This window comes from Poecile atricapillus, chromosome 3 (assembly GCF_030490865.1).
Source record: "Poecile atricapillus isolate bPoeAtr1 chromosome 3, bPoeAtr1.hap1, whole genome shotgun sequence".
In the NCBI taxonomy this organism is placed as follows: domain Eukaryota; kingdom Metazoa; phylum Chordata; class Aves; order Passeriformes; family Paridae; genus Poecile; species Poecile atricapillus.
The window spans coordinates 102,551,384-102,572,569 of NC_081251.1; the positions used below are offsets into that span (position 1 = coordinate 102,551,384).

Consider the following 21,186-nt stretch of genomic DNA (forward strand, 5'->3'; position numbering starts at 1 on the left):
ATGTGGTCATTCACAGCACACCACTTACACCCTTAGCTTACAAATCATCTCCATGGCAAACAAAGCTGTTCAACCCAGCGAGCACAAACGCACATCGGATGTTGTGAGTGTTAGTAAAATATATCCTAAGCATCCCTTCTCCTGTTCCTATCCAATGACTTTTGGGGAAGGCAGGCTTCCTGGACACAAAATTACTAGATTCCAACCTGAGGGTATCTTTTTCCACCTACAGGCTTATGTATGTTTGTTTTACTTTGGAGGAAACTTCATCAATACTTAATACCTAATGACTAGACATCAAGAGAGCTGCTATTCTACATCTTATGAAGTTTTTTGGGGTAGAAGAAGGTTCCTCCACTAGCTTTTAGAAGTTCAGTGTTTGAAAACTGACACTTTTGATTAATTTGTAAAGGCAATTAGGGATTTACAGCTGTGCAAAAGAAGAGAAAAGGAAAAAAAATCTCCTCACTCTGAGCTTGGTGTTGTCAAGATAACACCAGAGTTCAGTGGAATTTCTGAGTTAAAAAATGTCCCATGAGATAATAGTCTCAGTTAAACACAGTGGACTGCAGAGGTTCCTCTGTGTAAAGGTACAGACCTGCATAAAGGAAATAATGAATGGGTAACCAGCCAACTTGCAGTTTGCATTTCATCAAAACTCAGAGCTACTTTCCAGCACAGCAGGCAATGAGCTTGCCCTAATTACTGCCAGGGATACCCAGATGCTTTTGTCAGCTCTTCAAGCACGGAGAAAGATTACCAGAAGGCAAGCCAGCCATAGGATCAAGGATGGCTCCTAACAGGAGGCTTGTAAAAAATCCACTAATACTTATGTTCTCTACTGAACGGAAGAAATCTAAACACCTTATAAATCTGAGATCAAGACAGATTATTCATATACAGGATTATCCTCCACGCTGAAGGAACAAACACACTCAATTAAAGAGAGAGCTATCGCAGCAAACTCTTTTTTTGTGTCATTTGTCCAGATACAAAGCAGTGCCTTGAGCAGATAGGAAGGCACAGCCATTCAGCAGATGTGACTGCCTGCTGAAGGGAAAGGATGTGGCAAAAAGATGTGGGGTCCAGCATCTCCCACAGTGTGGGTTCAACCTCTTCCTGGCTCCAGTGGCAGAGGAGGCTGGGACCCAAAGGATTGTGGCCATTTTACCTACACGGATAGTCTGAATGAAGTAAAAGCAATTACTATTTTTCACATTTTGAAATTACATGGAGAGGATCCTCCATTCTCTTGCAAATTGAATTTCACAAGCTTTCAAAGCAATTTGGCTTAAGCTTGAGAAATAGACTCAGCAGCAGCTCTTTATCCAGCAGTAGTGGGGGAGGCCAGTGACTCTTATCACTGATTTCAGCATCTGGTTGAAACCAGCACAAATTCTCTGTCACCATACAAAATACAATTACCTTTTTTACCGTCCTCATGTGAGAGAAGAAAAAAAAACCTGTTCGTTTGAAAAACTAGGACTGCAGCTTAACCCGAAATACTTTCTTCTGTTTAGCTATATGATTTAAAAAAAAGAAAAGTCTGATTAATGCAGTTCAGGGCTGTGTGCATTGTAAATCTGTAACCATTTATTATATATGGTAAAACTCACATGGGACCCAAGTTCTCTCCTGCCCTGTCTCTGCTGATTGCTGAATACGAACTGGTCACTGGCAAAATGAACAGAGCAATCCCAAAAGCTAAAGAGACATGCTGATAGTAAAGGAGGTGCTAGAAGTTAAATATTAGTGTTACTGCCATTATGTTGTCAGGAGTATGATCTTCTTTTGAGCAAAAGAACAGAAAATTTGGAGGGAGGGTCCTCTTGTTGCCACAAAAGCAGCCAAATTGGCATTAGATGCCTCTGTGTAGGCAACTGTGTCGAGTCCCACATGACTTCAAACAATGCTCAAGTCAGAGTCAGAAAATTTGTTCAGCAAATTAAACACACTGCCTGAGATGGTAGGATAGTATTCAGGAAAAGAGAGTCTTATCCCAGCACAGATCTATTGCTTTTAATTTGTCCTGTATAAACAAACACTGACTTTGGGCCTAAATCTTTGATCATTTGCAGATGCCACAGCACACAATATTGGGGTCTACCTGAGTAGCTGGTGGTTAGGGATGGACTGCAAACCCAGGTGGTTCACTGTCTCTTTGCCTATTTTTCATTTTAAATTCTCATCCCAAGAGCTTCTGCATTTTCTTTTTTTTTATGCACAATAAGAAAATTAAAATTTTGTAAATCACATTCTCATCTCATCTACACTGATGCCCGTAACTGAAGTCAAAAGAGTTGTACCACAGTGACTGAGAATTTGGCTTGCTATATGAAACAGTTCACAAACAGTTTGGTTTATTTGCCAAAGTCAAGGATCTGTTACCATTTATTTCTGTCCATCTCAGGTGCCAGGATAATACACATTTCTGATCCAACTCTCAGAGCATATTCATTTGTAAGTAAAAAAAGAAAAAGAAAATTAAGAATTAGCTATTTGGATACTTTCACTGGTACTAACAGCTTTTTGTTCTTTTTGGGAGAAACAAATTCTTTCAGAGAAACAAAAATGTACGTGCTCTGACAATACTAAGAAATTTGTCAGCACAGCCCAGGGAATTTCCTCTCTAGTCCACTATATGCAGTTTCCTCTTAGTCAAGAGTGGCTGCAGGTTATTCTATGCAACATCTGTTGCAACCCTCTGTGCTTTCAATGGATGTTTGCACTCCAGTTCCCAGAGCACAAGTGAAAACCAGCATTAAATGAGAGCTTTGCTGCCAGCCTGGGCAGAAAAGGACTGACATCATTAGTAATATCAGCCACATTTATCCCAGCTCTTTGTCAAAATCAGGGATGGAAACTTGGAGAAAGCCGTCACAGTTTGTACTGGAGAAAGTTATACTAAAATTTATATTATGTCATAATATTGACATATCTGAGGTCTGCTTTTGTTTATGGCTATGTGTATTCATGTTTTATTTGCTATCACCCTGTATCTTCTTAAGTTTCACAAAAACTGATATCACTATGGGATATTCTAAGATTAATTACTCCTATGTAACTTCTCAGTGTCTTCATTGTCCAGACTTCATCTTTACAAAGAAAGGCCTCACAGCTCCTAAATACCTTCTATTCAAGATTCCACAGATCACTTCTCTCCCACAGGAAGTTAAATACAGGCTCCTGAGGCGAATATGACAGCAGAGTATGTAAGAAAACAATCTGTCAATTATTCATGTATTTTTAACTGTCAGTAGTGTTTCCACAGCAAGTGGAAAAAGAAGGAGGAGAGCTGACAGAGTAATGAGCCTTCTTCTCTAAAGATCACCAGTAAATCCTACTAAGTAAATAAATCCTACTAAGTAAGTCTTCCTCTCAAGATCACCTTATCACTCTCTACAACTCCCTGAAAGGTGGCTGTGGTCAGGTGGGGTTGGTCTCTTTCTCCAGGCAGCAGCTGACAGAACGAGAGGACACAGCCTTAAGCTGCACCAAGGGAAACATAGGTTGGATTTTAGGAAAAAGTTTTTCACAGAAAGGGTGGTAAAGTATTGGAATGGTTTGCCCAGGGAGGTGGTGGAGTCACCATCCCTGGATGTGTTTACAAAAGACTGGATGTGGCACTTGGTGCCATGGTCTAGTGGAGGTGTCAGGGCTGGGTTGGATTCGATCATCTTGAAGGTCTCTTCCAACCCAGTGGTTCTGTGATTCTGTAAATGCTCTGCTGGCCACAAAGAACCACAATTAAGAGAATGCTGACATTGATAATTAATTAGACATTTAAAATGAGCAAATAGGAGTGCACTTTACATGCTCTATCACTTCTGGGTGAGATTTTGTAGAATGCAATTCCCAGGTGCTCTACTTGGACAGAAATATTTCATTCATTTAAAATTTTCAGTGTTTCAGAACAGTGGTTCAGATATCAGAATCACACCTCATGACACATCTTGATTAGAGAGATTAAAGAAAACAGAACTCCTTCTTCTGTAGGGAATGAATGAGAACTGATTGAGATTTTACCTTTAGCTTGACCTAGGTTGAGATGGCACCAGAACAGACATTATTATTTCTAATTTCAAGAAACAACTTGATTCAAGAAAAGAATTGAAAATAACATGTTTAAATCCCTACCAATCCCAGAATTTATTTAAAAACATGCTTAAAGAAAACACATATATTTAAATACTATCTTGAACTGGAATTCCTCTGCATACTGAGGCCCCACATGCATCATCTGGAAAATCTCATGTGCCTTAGTCATTAGCAATAGATTTTATAAAATTTCCTTTTACACTACTGAAAAAAAATAAAGCAATTTGAATGATTACAGCCAACACTCAGGAACTGCACTATTACAGTTCTATCTTACTGTTAGTATTTGTAAATAATATTGTGCTCACACTGTGGCTTTCACCCCTGCTGTTGCATTTTTCTCTTCTTTGACCAAGAAACGCCAACAAGGAGTTTTACTCTAAATTCCTATTTTCTCCCATGGGCATATGGACTCTCCTTGTTACCTGACTGAAACACCTGAATACATTTTCTTTAATATTTATCTATTTTTCTTTCTTTTTCCCCCCCCCCTTTCACTCCATCTGCCTATGTCATGTGAGTACAGTTTATTACTGATGACCTTGCCTTGCCAAAAAGAAATCTTGCCATTTGGTTTGGTTTGCCAGTCACCTGAACAGCATGAGCAAAATTTGCAAGTAATTCTGTGGAAAACATGTGCTTAAACTCTGAGCTGAAATATGAGCAGCTATATATTCAGAACAGCAGGAAAAAAACAAAAAAAAAGAAAGAAGGTACTCTGTGTTACAAAACTGTTCTGGTTGAGTTTTCCAGCTCATTTTACCACCAACCCAGGACTACAGAAGGGAAACAACAATACACCTTGTCTGATGTTCAACACTAAATTAAAATCAAACCTTATTGCTTCTTCAACAACACTAAAACTTCCACCTACTAAGATTAACAATGTTGCTCAGTGTTCATCATTATTATTTTAATATTGCAGTAGAAAGAAGATGGAATTGCCATATGGTGGAATTATCATGTCAGACATCTGTTACCTCCCTCTTACGGAAAAAAAAAGCACTTCATTCTATTCACAGACTAAGCAAGCTGATAGCTACTATTAATACATAACGATATTTATTATACAAAGATGTTGAGTGTAAGATTAAATTAATTGTAGGATTTTCTTTAGAGCTTTACCTGTATAACACTAAAAACATAAATAATGCTCTCTATTTCTCTGTGGACTCAGCACTACAAAAACCATTGCAAAAGTCTGAATACTGAAGTCAGTTAAGATTGCAGAGGAGGCACTGCCTCAACAGATTTGCAAAGCTTTTCAAACAGTTGACTAAAAACATTGGGCTGATCTCAGCCATTTACAGATTTATGTCTAATTAGATGAATACAATACACACAAAACACTTTTCAAACTCTGGTCTTATTTAGGTTTTAATTTTCAATATTTATTTTTTTTTTAATTTGCCTGTACTAAACACTAAGAAAAAATCAGTAAAAAAAAAAAAAAAAAAAAAAATCACACAGAAATAGGTTTGAACAGAAGTTTTCCTTTTCTTTCATTCTTGGTATGCTGCTGATAAAAATTGAAAAACTATTTTGGGTTATCAAAAATTATTCTTCCATCAATAATTGGAGAGGGCAATAACCACATCCTGACCCCTTCTCTCCTGAATATGGTTTTAACCATGACTGTCATTTCATAAGGAAAATACTACCACTGCCTTTATGCCTCATTTAACTATAATATCTGGCCATTTTGATTACTTTAGAAAATATTATTTCTAAGACTATTCCTGTGCATGGTGACACAAGCTACCACCACCCACCCCAGGGAGAAAAAATGCTGATGTCATTATCAGGGAAATATTTTATGTGTTCATGCTATCCTAGTTGCAATTGGACATCACCTCACCATAAAAATGTAGCAAAAAAAAAATGTTTATACACTCAAATACATATGCAAATACTTAATTTTTAGAAGGCAGCACATATCTAGCTACCACTGCCATCCTACACTGTGGGATATGAAGGTATTGATAATGCTTTGGTATGGATTAGATCAGTTAATTACCAAGTCCATCATACCTACAGAAAATGTATTCAGACTGTCATATTCAATACCTCTGTGAGCCTGGAATTAAGCAACTAAGTCTTCGTATTAATGTAAGGAATTATCAGCTTTCCTGAACGCATTAAGTCTAGATGGATGTCCCAAAAGCATTCAGTAGAATTCCCAGACACTTAATTTTAGTGAATTTGTGGCCTTGTGAAACATGGAGACAGGATCTACACTCATTTTTTCCAAAATATGACCTGAAATAGACATAAAGAAGGGGAAATATTTCTCTTCGGAATTTATTAATGCTAGCACATTTATGAAATTCATAAGAGAATCTGCATAGGAAGAGAAAAGCAAAAGATCTATTAGTCAGCTGTGGATATGGACAGCTACATGGACATCAGAACCTTACTCGTGCTGTTCCCAGCCATCCTCACAGCATCACTCAGCACAGATAATGATGTCCTGCTTTAAAAGCCTGGAAATAATATGCAATTGTCATTTGAGGTATGTCTAAGGCCATTTGCTCTGACCTCATCCTTTTTTATTAATTTGTGAAAATGTCAGAATCTTCTCTATCTTTATAGTGTTATGCTGGGAGCTGAGAAAATCCTGCAAGCTGATGGCCATTTCAAAAGCCCTGTCAAGCTCTTCAGTCTTTCTTCTTGATTCACCCACAAAGCCCCAAATATTTAGTTTGTGGCTGGATTTAAAGACCTAGCAAGATAACACAGAACATTGCACCTTCAAGTGTCTTGTTCCTCTCGTGAGCCTCTTTCCTCCAGGATCTGAGGGAATGTCAGCACCATGGAATCTATTCACTCAGGCTTCCTCCCCCATGGTTTCTGCTCTTTCCAGAACTTACTTCTACTGGCTACATGTTCTCCCAAAACCTGGAACTTGCACCATTGTGTTTTTAGGTACAATCCACAGTGACAATGTATGTGAACACATCAAAGCAGGGAATGGATTTGATCCTCAGCCCATCATCATCACACAGCAGAGAAGTGCTCGTTTATTTATCAGTGGAGAGGAACTGGAGGAAGATGGTATCATTTCCCCTAAGTCAGAATACAAACCTATGTCTTTGATTTCTGTTCAATTATTGAATATATCATCAGATCCTCTGGAGTGGAATTTAAGCAAATGGTTCCTATGCACTTCTAGGAGAGAGTGGTATAGTTGGATCCATGGAAAAACTTCAGTTCTTCTCTTAGTGCAGATGCCCCTGCCCATCATTTATGTTCCCTCTTTGGAGAAACTGGCAAGTCTCATAGCTTCCCTTTAGAGACTTAATTTGTTCCCCTTCACATTAAAAAAATTCCAATCTCATAACTTCATCTGGATTTTTAAAATGTGTGTGTGTATAAATACATGTGTGTGCTTGCAAAACCATACTGAAAAAAGAGACATTTCAACAGAGATTCATTAAGTGAAAGGAAAACTATGCAAATAAATAAACACTGCATACAAAATTATTCACAACAGAATTGCAGATGTTCTAGGCAAAGAGTATCAAGACATATCTATTAGGAAGTATCTAACTCTGAAGTAATGCCAGCATATAAACAAAACATAAGTTTCAGCTGTTCGAATCAACTGTTGATTACCAAATGAAAACAAATATTTAAAGACAAGTTTAGCAAACAGATTAAATTAAATAAATCAATACATCACAAAGTACTCATTGAGTTATTCAAGACAGACATAGGATGTTGATACTACCCACAGGGGATAGAGAAGATTTTTGAAGAAACCTTCTGTACTAATTTATTAACTGAAAGTCCCAAGAATTGTTTGATTAAAGAAAATTATCTGCAGTCTATGAAGCAAGCGTGCCTGTGAATGAAGATTAGGTCTTAATAACTGTAAGTGAGCAGAAAGGTTTCTCACATTGCTGTCACCACTGTGTTTAGAGGAAATTTTCAGTACATAATACAGTTGTATCACCTACATTTTGAAGAGCTCTGGTAAATGCTTGATGTTCAGCAAAACATCACACAACAGACTCCTGTAGTCAGGTCCTTGCCAGCCACACATAAAAGCAGGTTGAGCACCGCAACCTGCAGCAATTAGCCTGATTAATTAGATACGGAAAGAAAATTCATCTCCCAGCTGCTCCATGTGCTCTGGAAGCACTTGGAATCCATTGGCTGGCTGCAGCAGAAGGACTGACGCTTGTGCAGAGCACTGGGGGGCTGCAAGTGTGGCAGCACTTTGAAGCTTTTTTCAGGGCAGGGTGCCTGCTCTGGGCTCTCACCACTGAGAGAGGAAGGTCACACCCTGAGTCGATTGGCTTTTCTTTCCCTCAGCTCTCAGGAATCACACACAAAAGAAATAGAATGTATTATTTCATGCTTTCTGAAAGGAAATTGTGTGAGCCAAGCTTGTAAAACACACAGTACTTCAATCATGGAAATGCACCAAAGGAAGTGGTTAACGAGATCTTCAGGCTTAGCACGGCTCCAGAAAGTGATAAGGGACGGAACAACTCTCGCTTTCTTTTCACGGGAGAACAGAAGCTCTGAGACACAATACAAGGATTTCTATCCTTCAAAGCTACTGAGAATCAGTGACTGTAATGCACCCAGCCTTTTCCAGCCACCCCAAATGCAGAAAAATGCATTACAGCCATGTGACAGTACAGTTAAGGGTCACCAGCTCAGCAACAACCTCTTGTTCCACCAGGGTGAAACAATCCCATTGTAATATTAATGTTTATTTACTGTGCTGGCAGGCACTGAGAAGGAACAGTGGAAGGTACAGAGTATAAAAAGAGAACCAAGCATTGCTTTATTTGAGGACCCTTCCTAAGGAAAGAGGTTGACACAAAGAGCTGTAACTGCGAGGGAAATATTTCTCCAACAACAAATCACTGCCTAAATTTGGGCGTGACTTTGCTCAGCATCAGTTTGATGCTGTCCCATGTTATGCAAAGGGATGTTTTAGAAATATTACTGTCATAACATGACATGAGCAACTTACTAGGAATAAAGAAAGGCAGCATGCTATGAAAAAACATCGGCACCAAGATGATGTTTGCTCTACTAAATTTCACCCTACTTAAAAATGGCAATGTGTCAAAATTTGAGACTGGATAAAACCAATCTGGGTTAAAAAAACCCCAAAAACATAATACAGCTAATTGTAATAAATGAACTTTGTCATTTAAACATGAAATAAAAAATTAAAGCAGCAAGTGACCTGAGATCCTTTTCTCTCAAATTGAACTTGAAAAGAAACTTTATTTGCAACTAATTAATCAGCAATTTATGCAAGTATCTTGTCATTCTTTGGATTACTAACACAGCTGTAATTTCATTTACAAGCAGACATTTTTTCCTGTGTGTACACACCATAGGGGGTAGTTTCATAGTGCTTTACTTTTTAGATGTATCCCACTGACTGAACATAAATTCCATGGTTTGGCTTCCTTTTGAAAATCCATCCCACCTGGATGGTGCCTCTTGAAGCTAATCCACAAGAGAGCCAAAGACAAACCAGAAGTCTTCTGGATTGTGCAGCTCAGTAGGGATGAAGCAGCACTACTGATCACATCCAGTTGTTTCTGTGCCTGTAGTTTTCCATGCAACTGGTTAGGATTTGCCTTTGGTGCTCCACTGTGCTCCAAAGAGCCTCTGTGAACCTTTCCACTCCAGAAAATGCCAACAACAACAACTAACAGCAAGTCTTATCCTCTGAGCTTGGCACACTTAAGGATATTGACAGGATATTTATATATAAAAGTGTCATAGGATAAGATTTTCAAAAACATTGATGGAATATAGAAACACTAATGAGTTTGAGGGACTTTTGAGAAACTCATCCTAAGCACACACATACACTTTGTTTTCCTTTTTCATCTTTGCTTTTTAAACACAAAGCAGGGCAAGACCTGGCTATGCAATATGCAACAGGAGACCAGAATGGGCAGCAGAACTGACACAATTTAGCTTCTCTGGGAGCTTAATATCCTTGAAATCTTTATGTTGAACCAGATTTGACTGAATTGGTCAAGGAATGCAATATTTATTAAGAGGAACAGACAGATAACCATGAGATCATGTAAATCATACTTGGAAACAACAAACCAATGAGCCAGTTCAAGAGGCAACTGGACTGAGTGCTGATTTTCTAATGCCACCCTATTTGCACAACTTCAGTACTCCAGCTGAAAAGCCAATATTCAATATGCAAATATTCTGCAGTAGAATGGAAAAATCAAATGTGATTAGGTAGCAAATATTAAAACAAAGATAGAGAAATTTAATGTTCATTGTATCCTCTTTTCAATTTTTTAGACATCTTGTCAGTGATGTTGACAACTATGTTTTAAAACAATTAATCAAATTATCAAAAATCACTAGAAGAATCTTAAAATTCTTAATATATTTTAAACAAAAAAAAGAAAAAAAAAACCCAAAACATGAAAAAAAACAACAAAATAAACCCAAGGAAAAGTGCATGGGTTTCATGCATCTAGTTAAATTTCTGTCTACCTGCAATTGAAATGTGTGCTCCTCACAACTACCACTGCACAGAGATCCTACTCCAAATAAGATTTGTCCTGAACACTCAAATTTCCCAGGATTTGTCATATAAGGAACACATATCGGTGCTGAGCACTGGGATACTGCAAGCTGTGGGATTCACTTTACACTGGTGAGCATCTGTTGAGTCAAATCCTCAGGATTTATCAGAGCCCTGGGGAAGAGCTTTGCCTGCTGTGGCTGATGAACTTTGGACAAGCTCCATGGTGTCTCCATCCAAAGAAATGGAAGCAGATACATGAAAAGAGAACAATGCCTGTGCATAGAAACAGGACTTTGCAAACCATACAGTAGATAATTTTAAACCAAAACAGGTGGGAAAAAACTCACCCTCCTATTAATGTTATCTTCATTCATTTGATGAACAGTGTGTCTCCATAAAACATGTTCACATTTGCTGTCCAGTGCAGAGCTCGTGTGTTCACAACTGTCATTCTTAAAACTGAACTCTTCCCATGGGTAGCATCCCTGTTTTCTCCTGTGCTTGTTTTGATTTGGCAGATGAAGTCTCTGAGCCAAGCCTGCCATTGTCCCTGCTACAATGAATGACATTTGAATCTGCTGCTTCAATATCTGTAAGGAAACATACCCTTCACCTGATGTAAGCCCTCCAGGGCAACTGACCAAATTTCAGTTCATTGATTTAGTTCTGCCTGACCAAAAATCAGTGACTATTGTTCCCAAACATGTAATCATCTCGCAGCATATAGCAATTGCTGGCTAAGTGGCTTAGTGTTATTGATAAGAACCCACCCTGATGAGAACAAAGAGGACTGCCAGAATACGTTATGGAAAATGAAAAAAGCTATTTTGCACACAATTTTCAGAAATGGTTTCCAGTGCATGAGAGTAGAGGCTGCTCTGTGGATAGGCTGTCATAATCAAATCCTTAGAAAGGGATGAGAAATGAGCATATTATTCTTGATTTACTATCACTTCATTTATGATTTCCAGTTAATACAGATTCACAAAGCCGTGCCAAAGAGATACTAAAGGCCTGATTGGGCTTTCCTAATTCAAGCAAAACCCATTCTCTAAGTCCTTTTGAAGCCTTTCAGGCTTCTGCCAACTCTTGCAATTTTTGTTGCAAGCCTTGCAGTACTCAGTGTTTAGCTTAACATTTCAGCTCCTGGAGTTCTACCACATGAGAATCTTTATTTTCAATTTTAAAAGATGTTTATCACCTTCATGACTGAACAGAAAAACTTGAAAATTAGAATTTTTAAAAGTGTTAAAAATAAAAGACAAAAAGAAGGAAGAACTTAACTGTATCATTTTGCTAAATAACTCCATAAAAAGGTGATATTCTTAGACCAAATTAATGATTCCTGAGTCCAAGTGCATACCTAGCGTTCCCTAAAAATTAGCAACACATATTTTCACTTAACACAAGTCCTGTTCTTGCAAAAATTAAGCTGAGGGATTTATTTCCATGCTCATAAAGGTATGCAAATAGTTGAGTCCCCTCCCATGCAGTGTGAGAGGAGAAAAAGATCTCTCCTGCAATACTCAGCTCCTGTGCCAGTGGCCAGGGCTTCCCCCAGGTGTCAATGGCAATGTGAGAAGCAGAGAAAACATCTCACTGACCACCCAGCTCCTGCCAATTTTGCACTAGCTGCCTGACCAGGCAGCCCAGTCCTTAAATTGCCTGATCCAGAATCTGCTGTAGCTCCGTGATGATCCTACAGCTGCCTGAAAAGCCTGGATAAAACACCACAGGGAAGTGTCCCTCCCACAATGGCTGCAAATCTGTACACTTCTCAACACTAAAACACAATACTTGCTTTATTTCCCTCTTCCTCCCACCTCCTGATTTCTTCATTTTTCCCTCCTCTTTACCTGATATCTTTTGTTTACTCTATGAGATACTGGAGGCAGGGACTTTCACTTCCTCTGTGTTTACACAGCGCCTTGCATGGAGGCTGACAGCTTGGATGCCTTTATAATCCAAAGGGGAGTAGGGAGGAGGATTTAAGGCACTAAGGAAAATCAGGCATTCACCTACTATTACCCTTCAATAGGGTCTGAGTACCCTTCTCCCCTTTGAAAAATTTACATTTCCCAGTGCAATAATTAAGTTGCTTGTCCTCAGCAAAACATCCATTGTTAAAATATTTCCAAGCTGGGTAAATCTTCATTTAGAGTCTTCAGCAAAAAAACATTTATTTCTCAGAAGTACTAAGAACTCCTTCATCTAATATCATGCACAACAGTATTCAACACACTTTCTGGAAATCCCATGTGTATCTTGCATCATATATTGCTTTTGTTAATATCTGTGAGGGAGCAGAGACTCCGTCAATTAAATATTGTAGGATTTTTAAAAGAAACTTTCCTATAAATAGAGATTTAAATGATCTTCTTTAAGTATTGCAATCTTTAATTTAATTCAATACCTCTGCAAATGGAGCAAACAATCTCTGACTGATTAGATCATTTGCTTCTATTCTATTTCAGCCATGCACTGGTTTGCAGTAATGTAAGGTTTTTTTCATTAGCAATTGCTGTTCAGCTGCATATTTTCCTCAGTAACCTAATTAATGCTGGAGAGGTAACTTTTCTTCTTGTGCATTACTGTCTGTCAGTGTAGCTGACACCATTGCAGAGGTTATATATAAGCAAAAATCAGGAAAAAAAAAAAGGACAAAAATGAAAGAGAATTTAAAAGTCAAAGGTAGATTTTTTCATGAGATGGTGAGTGCCTTTATCTCCAGTGACATCAAGGTGGAAAGAAATTACTCAGCACCCTGCAGGACAGACCCATGGGGGCCTTCTGGGATACAAGCTCAGAAATTATTACATAAAGGTAAATAAGAACCAGGTATGAATGAAGAGAATAAATTATGTCCTTAAAGTGATCCAATAGCTTCCTAGGTCTTGTTGCATGAATAGTATAGCATCCTGCAGACAAATTTCAGCTCTGACTTTGGGATGTTATCAATCTCTTTAAATCAAATCATAGGCCTGATGGCAAACTGTGTTCCAGTGCAGGCCCTGATTAATGAAGTGTACAAAATGACAAGCAGAGATTCTACTAGGCAGGACATTCAGGTATAGATGGAATCAAGAAGGGCTCATTTATACACTCAAGATGCCCCAAATGATGCAGTGAAGTTACCATGGAATGCTTTCCTACAAATGTTGCTTTCAGGCTCCTAAATCAGGAGTTTCCCATCAGGTGCTCAAGGTCCTTGCTCCAGCCAGGCTAACAGGTGAGAGAGGCTGATCAAAACCTTCACCCTCAGAATTTGGTTTGGAGTGATGCTCTGCACCTCTGGGTGCTCCTGGAGCCTGCTGGAAGCTCCTCATGGTGGGGCATCAAAGAGCTCATGGTATTTTGAGCCAAAAATACTTCAGCCAAAAAGGGATGAGGAGATGGCACAACTGCCTTGAGGCCACTCAGCCCCAGCTGGCAGTGAGCTTCTCTAAACAATTGAGTAGATGCTCTGATAGAGTCAATAAGGGCCACATCTTAATTCAGGCACCACAGCCTAGAAACAGAACACCTTTGGAAGATAATTTTTCCCTGATCGACTTGTTTCCCCTCTTCAGAAAAATTTACATCTCATCACAGTTGTTATCTAAAGAAAATATTCTTCCAAAAAATATCTCATTGGAATACCTCAAAAAGAAAAGTCTTAGTGGCTAAACATGCAAATTGTGTTCAAATTATATGGGGGATACTCCCAAAAACTGAGGCCAACTGGCAAAACAGTTATACCAGTAAATTCCCACTGCCTACAAATCACACAAGGTACCAACTTAGAATGGTCCCTGTGATCTTTTTCCTCCAAAATTGTGTCTGGGAGTTACATGAGACAGTGGCAGAGGCCAACAGTATGCTGGGAACTGACAGAACAGCTTAACTTTCTTTAATTTTAATTTAGTAGCATTAATTTAGCCCAAATTATTCCACACCATGAGGGCGTCCTACACTTTTGGGGATAGATTTTCTTTTTGGTAAATTTGATGAAGTCTTAGATTTTGTTGCTGCAAATACTGAGGTCAGACTAGTTGGATAATAGTGTGCAAGATACTATTTAAAACAGAATTAAGAACAAAGAATATGTATTGCTATTTATTAAGATCCTATAACTTACTATGATAATTATTAAAACCTCCTGCAACCTGCAAGTTAAAATGCTTTGTTTTTAAGGATAATTTTTAACTTAAAAGTACTGCTTCAAGTTTGTTAAATAACAATTTCTACTTTTACTTTACTGTAGTTTTTGATCCATAGTATGGAGCTTACAAAGATACTACAGACAGAAAAGCTGAAGTGTCAAGTTTGATGCCCCAATTCACTCTGTGACTTGAGTTTTTACACAGAAAACAGGCAACCTGACCTCAGCCTCTGTCTAATCTGCATGTGCTTCATTCTTGAGAAAATGAACCTTATTCAGCACATCCTGTCCCTCCCTCATGATGCTTTCTGTGTTCCTTTTCCTGCTTCTGGATCTCAGGAATGTCGCTGTCTCTCATGGCTTGGTGGCACAGTGGGCACATGAACAAACATGTGAACCAAATGAACATAAGAAAAGCTTTTAGCTGTGTACCTTTCTTTTCTTGTTTTCTTGTTTGTTTTGTCCGTTCTGGGTTTTATTTTTTGGTTGTTTGTTTTGTTGGGGTTTTTTTGTTTGTTTTTAAAGAAAGAATAAATATAAAAGAATCTTCCCCACCACAGGAACGTCTTGGTAAGTTTTAGGTTTTTAAAGCACAATGTTTGACTGCTGTTACTCGGGGTATCCACAAGATGAAGGTACTTAATTCACTCACCTGTTTTTCTCCCCCCCTCTCCCAAGAGTTAAATTTCCCCACATATCAGACAGAGATCCTGACAAAACCTGAAAGCAACTAAATATACCACCAAATTAATGAGATGCAAATAACCTCAACGAACAGCAAACAGCCTATGACCTGGAGGCCATCTCCCATGGTGCAGAGAGCTCTTAATTCCTCTGCCACTGCCTCTTATGAGGAGTACTGCCAGAGAAGATGATCAGTCGTGGGACTAGAGTGCTAATTCCCTCTTTTCCAGCCTCTTGCAACTTTTTCTCTTCACACCTCCTTCCTGCTCTCTCTTAAAACCATGCCTCTTTTCTCTATCTCATGGATAAAGTCACCACTCCATTTCATTATCTCTAATTCCAGACATCCTGCATTCCTACACTGAAAGTAATCGATGTAAGCCATCAAAGGAAGAAAGGGTATTTAAATACATGCACCACTATGAGGATGGATAAAAGAGCAATATAACTCAGCACCAGAACAATCTGAACTGGTAAGTTTGCCTAATTTAGAAGAAAAGCAAAGCCCATACTTTCCCTCAAAACACTGATGAACATCACATCCGTGAGCTGTGTACGGTACAGAACTTTCAACAGTAACACATGAATTCCTTTCACAGGAACAATTTCATCTGCAGAGGGAATGCAACAAAGGAAGCCACATTCAGAGGCGCGAAGATATTTGCAAAAGGCGAGGAAGCCGACTAACCTGACCAATGGGTTCTTTGGTCGGAGCCTTTCCTCTTCTGGCGGTGCTCGTGGCCAAGGTGGTGGTTGTTTCCATGACTGACGTGGACATCTCCGACTGCATCGCGGTGGCTGTGGACTCGGTTGTCATAGAGGAAGGCACTTCACCAACAAGTCTCACATTTCCTTCTATCACGATGTTGGCATCGTTTTCTGCTGCCATATTCAGAACTTTCAAGCCATTGTAGTAAAGACCAGAGAGCTGGCCTTGGAAAGGGTGGCCACGTTCCTTGCCTCCAATTTTTATGGTTGCTTGGCTATTGAAGATTGTGAGCTGACGCCCTGTGAAGATAATATTATATACATGCAAAAATGTTGACTGTGAACGCTGTACTCTACACGAGTGATAACAGATTGTCATGGGGTGAAAAATGAGAGCAATAAACTATAAGAAAAGGATTTGACTCATAATTCATTGCTATTTAATGAGGTGTCCATGAAATGCATAAATTTTGAGAGCGTTTGCATTTTTCTTAATTTACGACGTTTTGGGATTTATATGTTTTTTGCTAAAAGGCCAATCAAATATATTTGCAAATGTGTTTGGCACTACAAGATATACCCCTCTCCCTTTTACCTGAAAGCAGTGTTAACCTTTTGGTGTGTCTCAAGAATGCCAGTTTTTCTAATTCCTTAAGATAACTTTTTCTTCAAGTCTGCCAACATTTAGGTTTGTTTTTTTTTTCCACGCAATTCAGCATAGAGCCTATAGCTTTATGTACAAGTGAGTTTATGTATGTATAGACATATACAAATATGTATATACACACAGACAAAGTTTATATATATGCCATCAAGTCTCTAGGTCAAGTGAATTTTAAAGAATTTATGCAGTAATCCGTTGCATCTCTATATAAGTGAATGTTTGCATTTTTAATTAAATAGTTCCTTTTTGTATTTAAATGTTTTATTTCCCTTCAACATACACACTGAAAAGAAACACATGGTTCACACTGAGTATCTCAGAGGCAGATTCAAAAATAGATGTCTGATTGGCTTTCAGCAAGGCTATCAATTAAAATAAAAGATTTTAGATGTAAAAGCGGCTTCAGAAATGATACACATACCGATGGAGAAATCATGGCACATTTCCATTAAACAGAGAAATCCTCAGCAACAGTACCACTCTTAGTAAATAGAATAGTCACTTTAGCAGATTGGTTTCTGCTCACAAAAAGCATGCACACAACTTTAAGTTCTGTTTTAATTAGTGTTTGTTCCAAAATCCCCTTAGAAGGTTGCAAACGTTAAAGGGACTTCATTTTGGTTGGCAATTCATATTGCCCACTATTTAAGATTCCTACAGTTTAAACAAATTTTTTTTTTTTCAGGACCATAATGAAGATATCATAACTACAGATATTTTTAGTTAATAATTTAGATGCTGGAGCATGTAATATAATCTATGAATGATTTATAATTTTTGGTTAATGTTTGCTATGAGTACCTTCATAGATTGAGTTAGTGGATTATATTTAACAGTCCCTTTAACCTTAAGTTAACAGGGTAAGATTATTAAACAGCTGGTACTTCTAGAAATGTATAGAAATTATTATACAAGGTATGCAAATATTACTCTATATTTTACTTTTTAAAATTTGTTTTAATTTAGTTTTACTGAAATTTATTTTTTATGTTTATTAGTGTTACAATGAAGCACTACTTGGTTATGTTCAAATTATTTTTTTATTTGAAGTTTTAATCAATGTTTTTTACCTTTGTCGAGTAGCCATTCATCAACTACTCGACCAAGTCGATATGGAATTCGCTGTCTAGCAATCGCCAGGCGCTCGTTATCATTGTTTCCTTTAAAGTTTAAAGAGACATTTCATTGGTTAAAATCTGTAAGGTCAAAGGTTAAAAGTTAATACTTAAAGCTTGAGCTATACAGTTGCCACATGATTTTTTGAAATTTGGAATTTTAAAAAGTGCTACCTAGAACATTTCATGGTTCAGACTTTTCATTCATTCATTTATTTTATTTTAGCAAACAAAATTATTCCTATGTTAATTGAAAATTAGAAATCTGCATTTGAGCTAGGTTATTAAACTTATGTTATAGACAGACCCAAAAAACAAATTTAAACATCATCGAATGGCTTTACAAAAAAATGATAGTTGACCTCAGGGTTTTGTCTTTTTTGATGTTTCTTATTAACTAGTTAAACATGTTCAGGTGAAACAGGTTTAAGTTTTCAAAAGACATCCAACCTCTCACTCCAGGTTAGTCATTTAAAGAAGAAGAACACAACTCTTAATCACCATCTAAGGCACACTTACTTCTTCTGTCTAATAATAGTCCTGCTGTAACTTAGTCCTAAGCAGAAAAAATACACATTTCTTCGCTTAATTAAAATAAAATCCAGAGATTCAAATACATGGTACAGAACAGACCAGGGCATTCAGTTTGTACATTCTCTTAGGACTCCTTGACAATGTCTTGAAGGAACACCAAGGCTTTGACAAAAGTGATTTGCTAAAAGGTAGCCTGGTTCTGAAACATGGAAGTGCTTTAAAATTTAGCAAGAGGCTATCTGTGGTGGGGCTTCAAAAATTACGAACTAACCAGAACCCAGCAATGCAAAGGACAGACTTGTCATATTTGCCAACTGTATCTGTCCTCAGTCAGTGCAGAAAACTTTGACTTAACTAAAACAGTGAAATGAAATAAGGCTGGTACAGTCAGAAAAATAGCAGATGAGGAATAATTAGGAAAGCACTTTAAATATTTATTTGTAATTATAGTTTTTTGTGTTTGAGTGATATAGTTGTGATCCCTTAGAATACCACGTAGAAAGCTACTTAGGAGAATGGCAAACCTAAGTATTTCCTTCAATGTACAGGCTTTTGGTGGCAGCAGAGTTTTAGACCAACAATTTCTTTTTCATTCATTGTATTGGTTCATATTAGTAAAGAATCTGAGGGATAAGAAGAGCAAAATGAGTAAAAAGCAGTCATTTATAAATCATGTCCAAATACAAAGTAAATATTATTGGCTCAAATGTGCATATTTTCTTTGACTTCAAAACCCACCAAACCAACCAAGAAACCAAGTCCTGTAACTGCAGTGGAAATGTACGCACACACTGCGGTAAGCCCATATAGTGCTCAGAAAGAGATCTTCTTGAGCTAGAAGGGTCCTACTGCTAACTGTCAAACAGAAATATTACCCAAATTTAGGAGATCAGTGTTCCAGTTTGTCACAAAATTACAAGCCATAACAGGTTTGCTGGGAAGAATCAGTACAATAACCCTCCAAAACTGCAAATGAAGCCATGGTGGTTTTATGCAGACATTTATTCTGCAGGGCTGAGAACTGCTAGTTTCCATGTTTCATGCATCCCTCACTTAGCACTTGGTTTAGCATGGACATCATTCACCAAGAGAGAAGCTGACCTATTTGCTTTTGAGGAGATGGCCTTTTCCTGTTTGTTCCATTTCCAATATCAAATCATAAAATGGTTTGGGTTTGAAGGGACGTTTGAAGATCATCTGTTCCCACCTCCTGCTATAAGTAAAAACATCTTTCACCAGATCAGGTAGCTCAAAGCACATTTGACCAGACCTGGAGCCCTTCCAATGATGGGGCATGCACAACTTCTTTGGACAACCACAGAAGTTATTCCTTCTCTGAGTATATTTACTATATTTACTTCTCTGAGTAAATATATCATGTGAACATCTAAGTGTATGTCATATTAAAAAGTACATGGGCATATATACATATATATAAAATATATACATTTTGTTTGCATGTACATTTCTCTCAGTTCTCAGCGTGGAGGTATATTTTCCATAAAACAGAACTGAAACTGAATATCAAACATTTTACTGAAACTTTCCCTTTTGTACTTCTCCAAGAAAGCGAAAATTTAGAATTAAACACATCACAACACAACTACTGTGATGATGTCAGAATACAGAATTTATTTTTTTTTTTCTTGATATCATCTTTAAAATTTATTCTCTTCATTCTGGCCTTCTTTTCTTACAACAAACTTCCTGTGACTAAATGGAAATTTGAGCAGTACCGGAAAAAAAAAGCCCATAAGAAATGTCATGTGACCAACACAGGAACATTAAAAAAAAAAGGTATGATCCTACATGTTTCTGTTCTTGATTTGTATCTTCCATCAAAATATGTGTGTGTATATATATACCTAAACCACTGAGCTAATAAGTTATATTTTCTGACAGTCAGTTACTTTTAACACATTTAGCTTTTCAATGAGATGTTTCAACAGTTTTGATTGAGGCTTTATCACTTGAGTCACTGAATAAGTGAGAGAACATCCTATTTCTAAAAGGTTTCTTTAACTTACAGTAAATGAATCATGAGTTTTAGTTAGTGTTGTGTACTTTTTTTTTTTTTTTTTTTGGTTATCTATAACTTTTTTTAAAAATGGGGGAGTGGGTGGAATTCTTCTATGTGATTTATAAGAAAGGCTAAGTCGTTGAGAACAGGTCTGTGGGCATAAGGAATGCATTAACATAATGGAAATAAGTCTCATGGAGAGAGATCATCATTCACTCATCAGCTTCACGCACAGTTACTCATTGGATGCCTTTCATGAGCAAACACTCTCTAAATCCCAAAAGAACCTGGGAGTTATGGCAAAGTGTTCACAACTGCCTATATTGGGAAGGCATTAAACTGTGTTGTTTATTCACTCAGTGTAAATCAGGAACATGGGGTAAGAGGACCCCCTGCAGCCACTGGACTGGATCCTTGGTGCTATTGCAACTCTCTGTCGCAATTCCATGACTAACATGGGATCTATTCTAGGCATGGTCCACTCTCACTATTCTGCAGCTGCTCCAGACCATCTCAGTGGTAATCCTGGAAACTCCTCTGTGAACTTGCATAAATTTAATCTTGGCCAGCTTATACATTTCTTTGAATTATTTCATTAAAACATACAATACGTATGTTTTTTGAGACTATTATAATATGATTCTATCAATAAATTATGTTTCATACTAGCTGCAGCAGTCCTGC

At 37.7% G+C, this 21,186-nt stretch overlaps 1 protein-coding gene across 18 annotated transcripts in view; it reads right to left on the reverse strand.

The window, feature by feature from the left end:
- The window catches only part of NRXN1 (neurexin 1), a 675,301-nt gene that overhangs the window by 79,204 nt on the left and 574,911 nt on the right, over nt 1–21,186 (reverse strand). For 9 of the 18 annotated variants that reach the window (XM_058835043.1, XM_058835035.1, XM_058835033.1 and 6 more), the window contains 2 exons: nt 17,904–17,993; nt 16,150–16,469 (listed from right to left, as the gene is read on the reverse strand). In XM_058835043.1, the coding sequence (XP_058691026.1) occupies nt 16,150–16,469; nt 17,904–17,993 (410 nt within the window). The remainder of the gene's footprint in view (nt 1–16,149; nt 16,470–17,903; nt 17,994–21,186) is intronic. The other 9 variants (XM_058835042.1, XM_058835041.1, XM_058835040.1 and 6 more) reach the window with 1 other exon arrangement.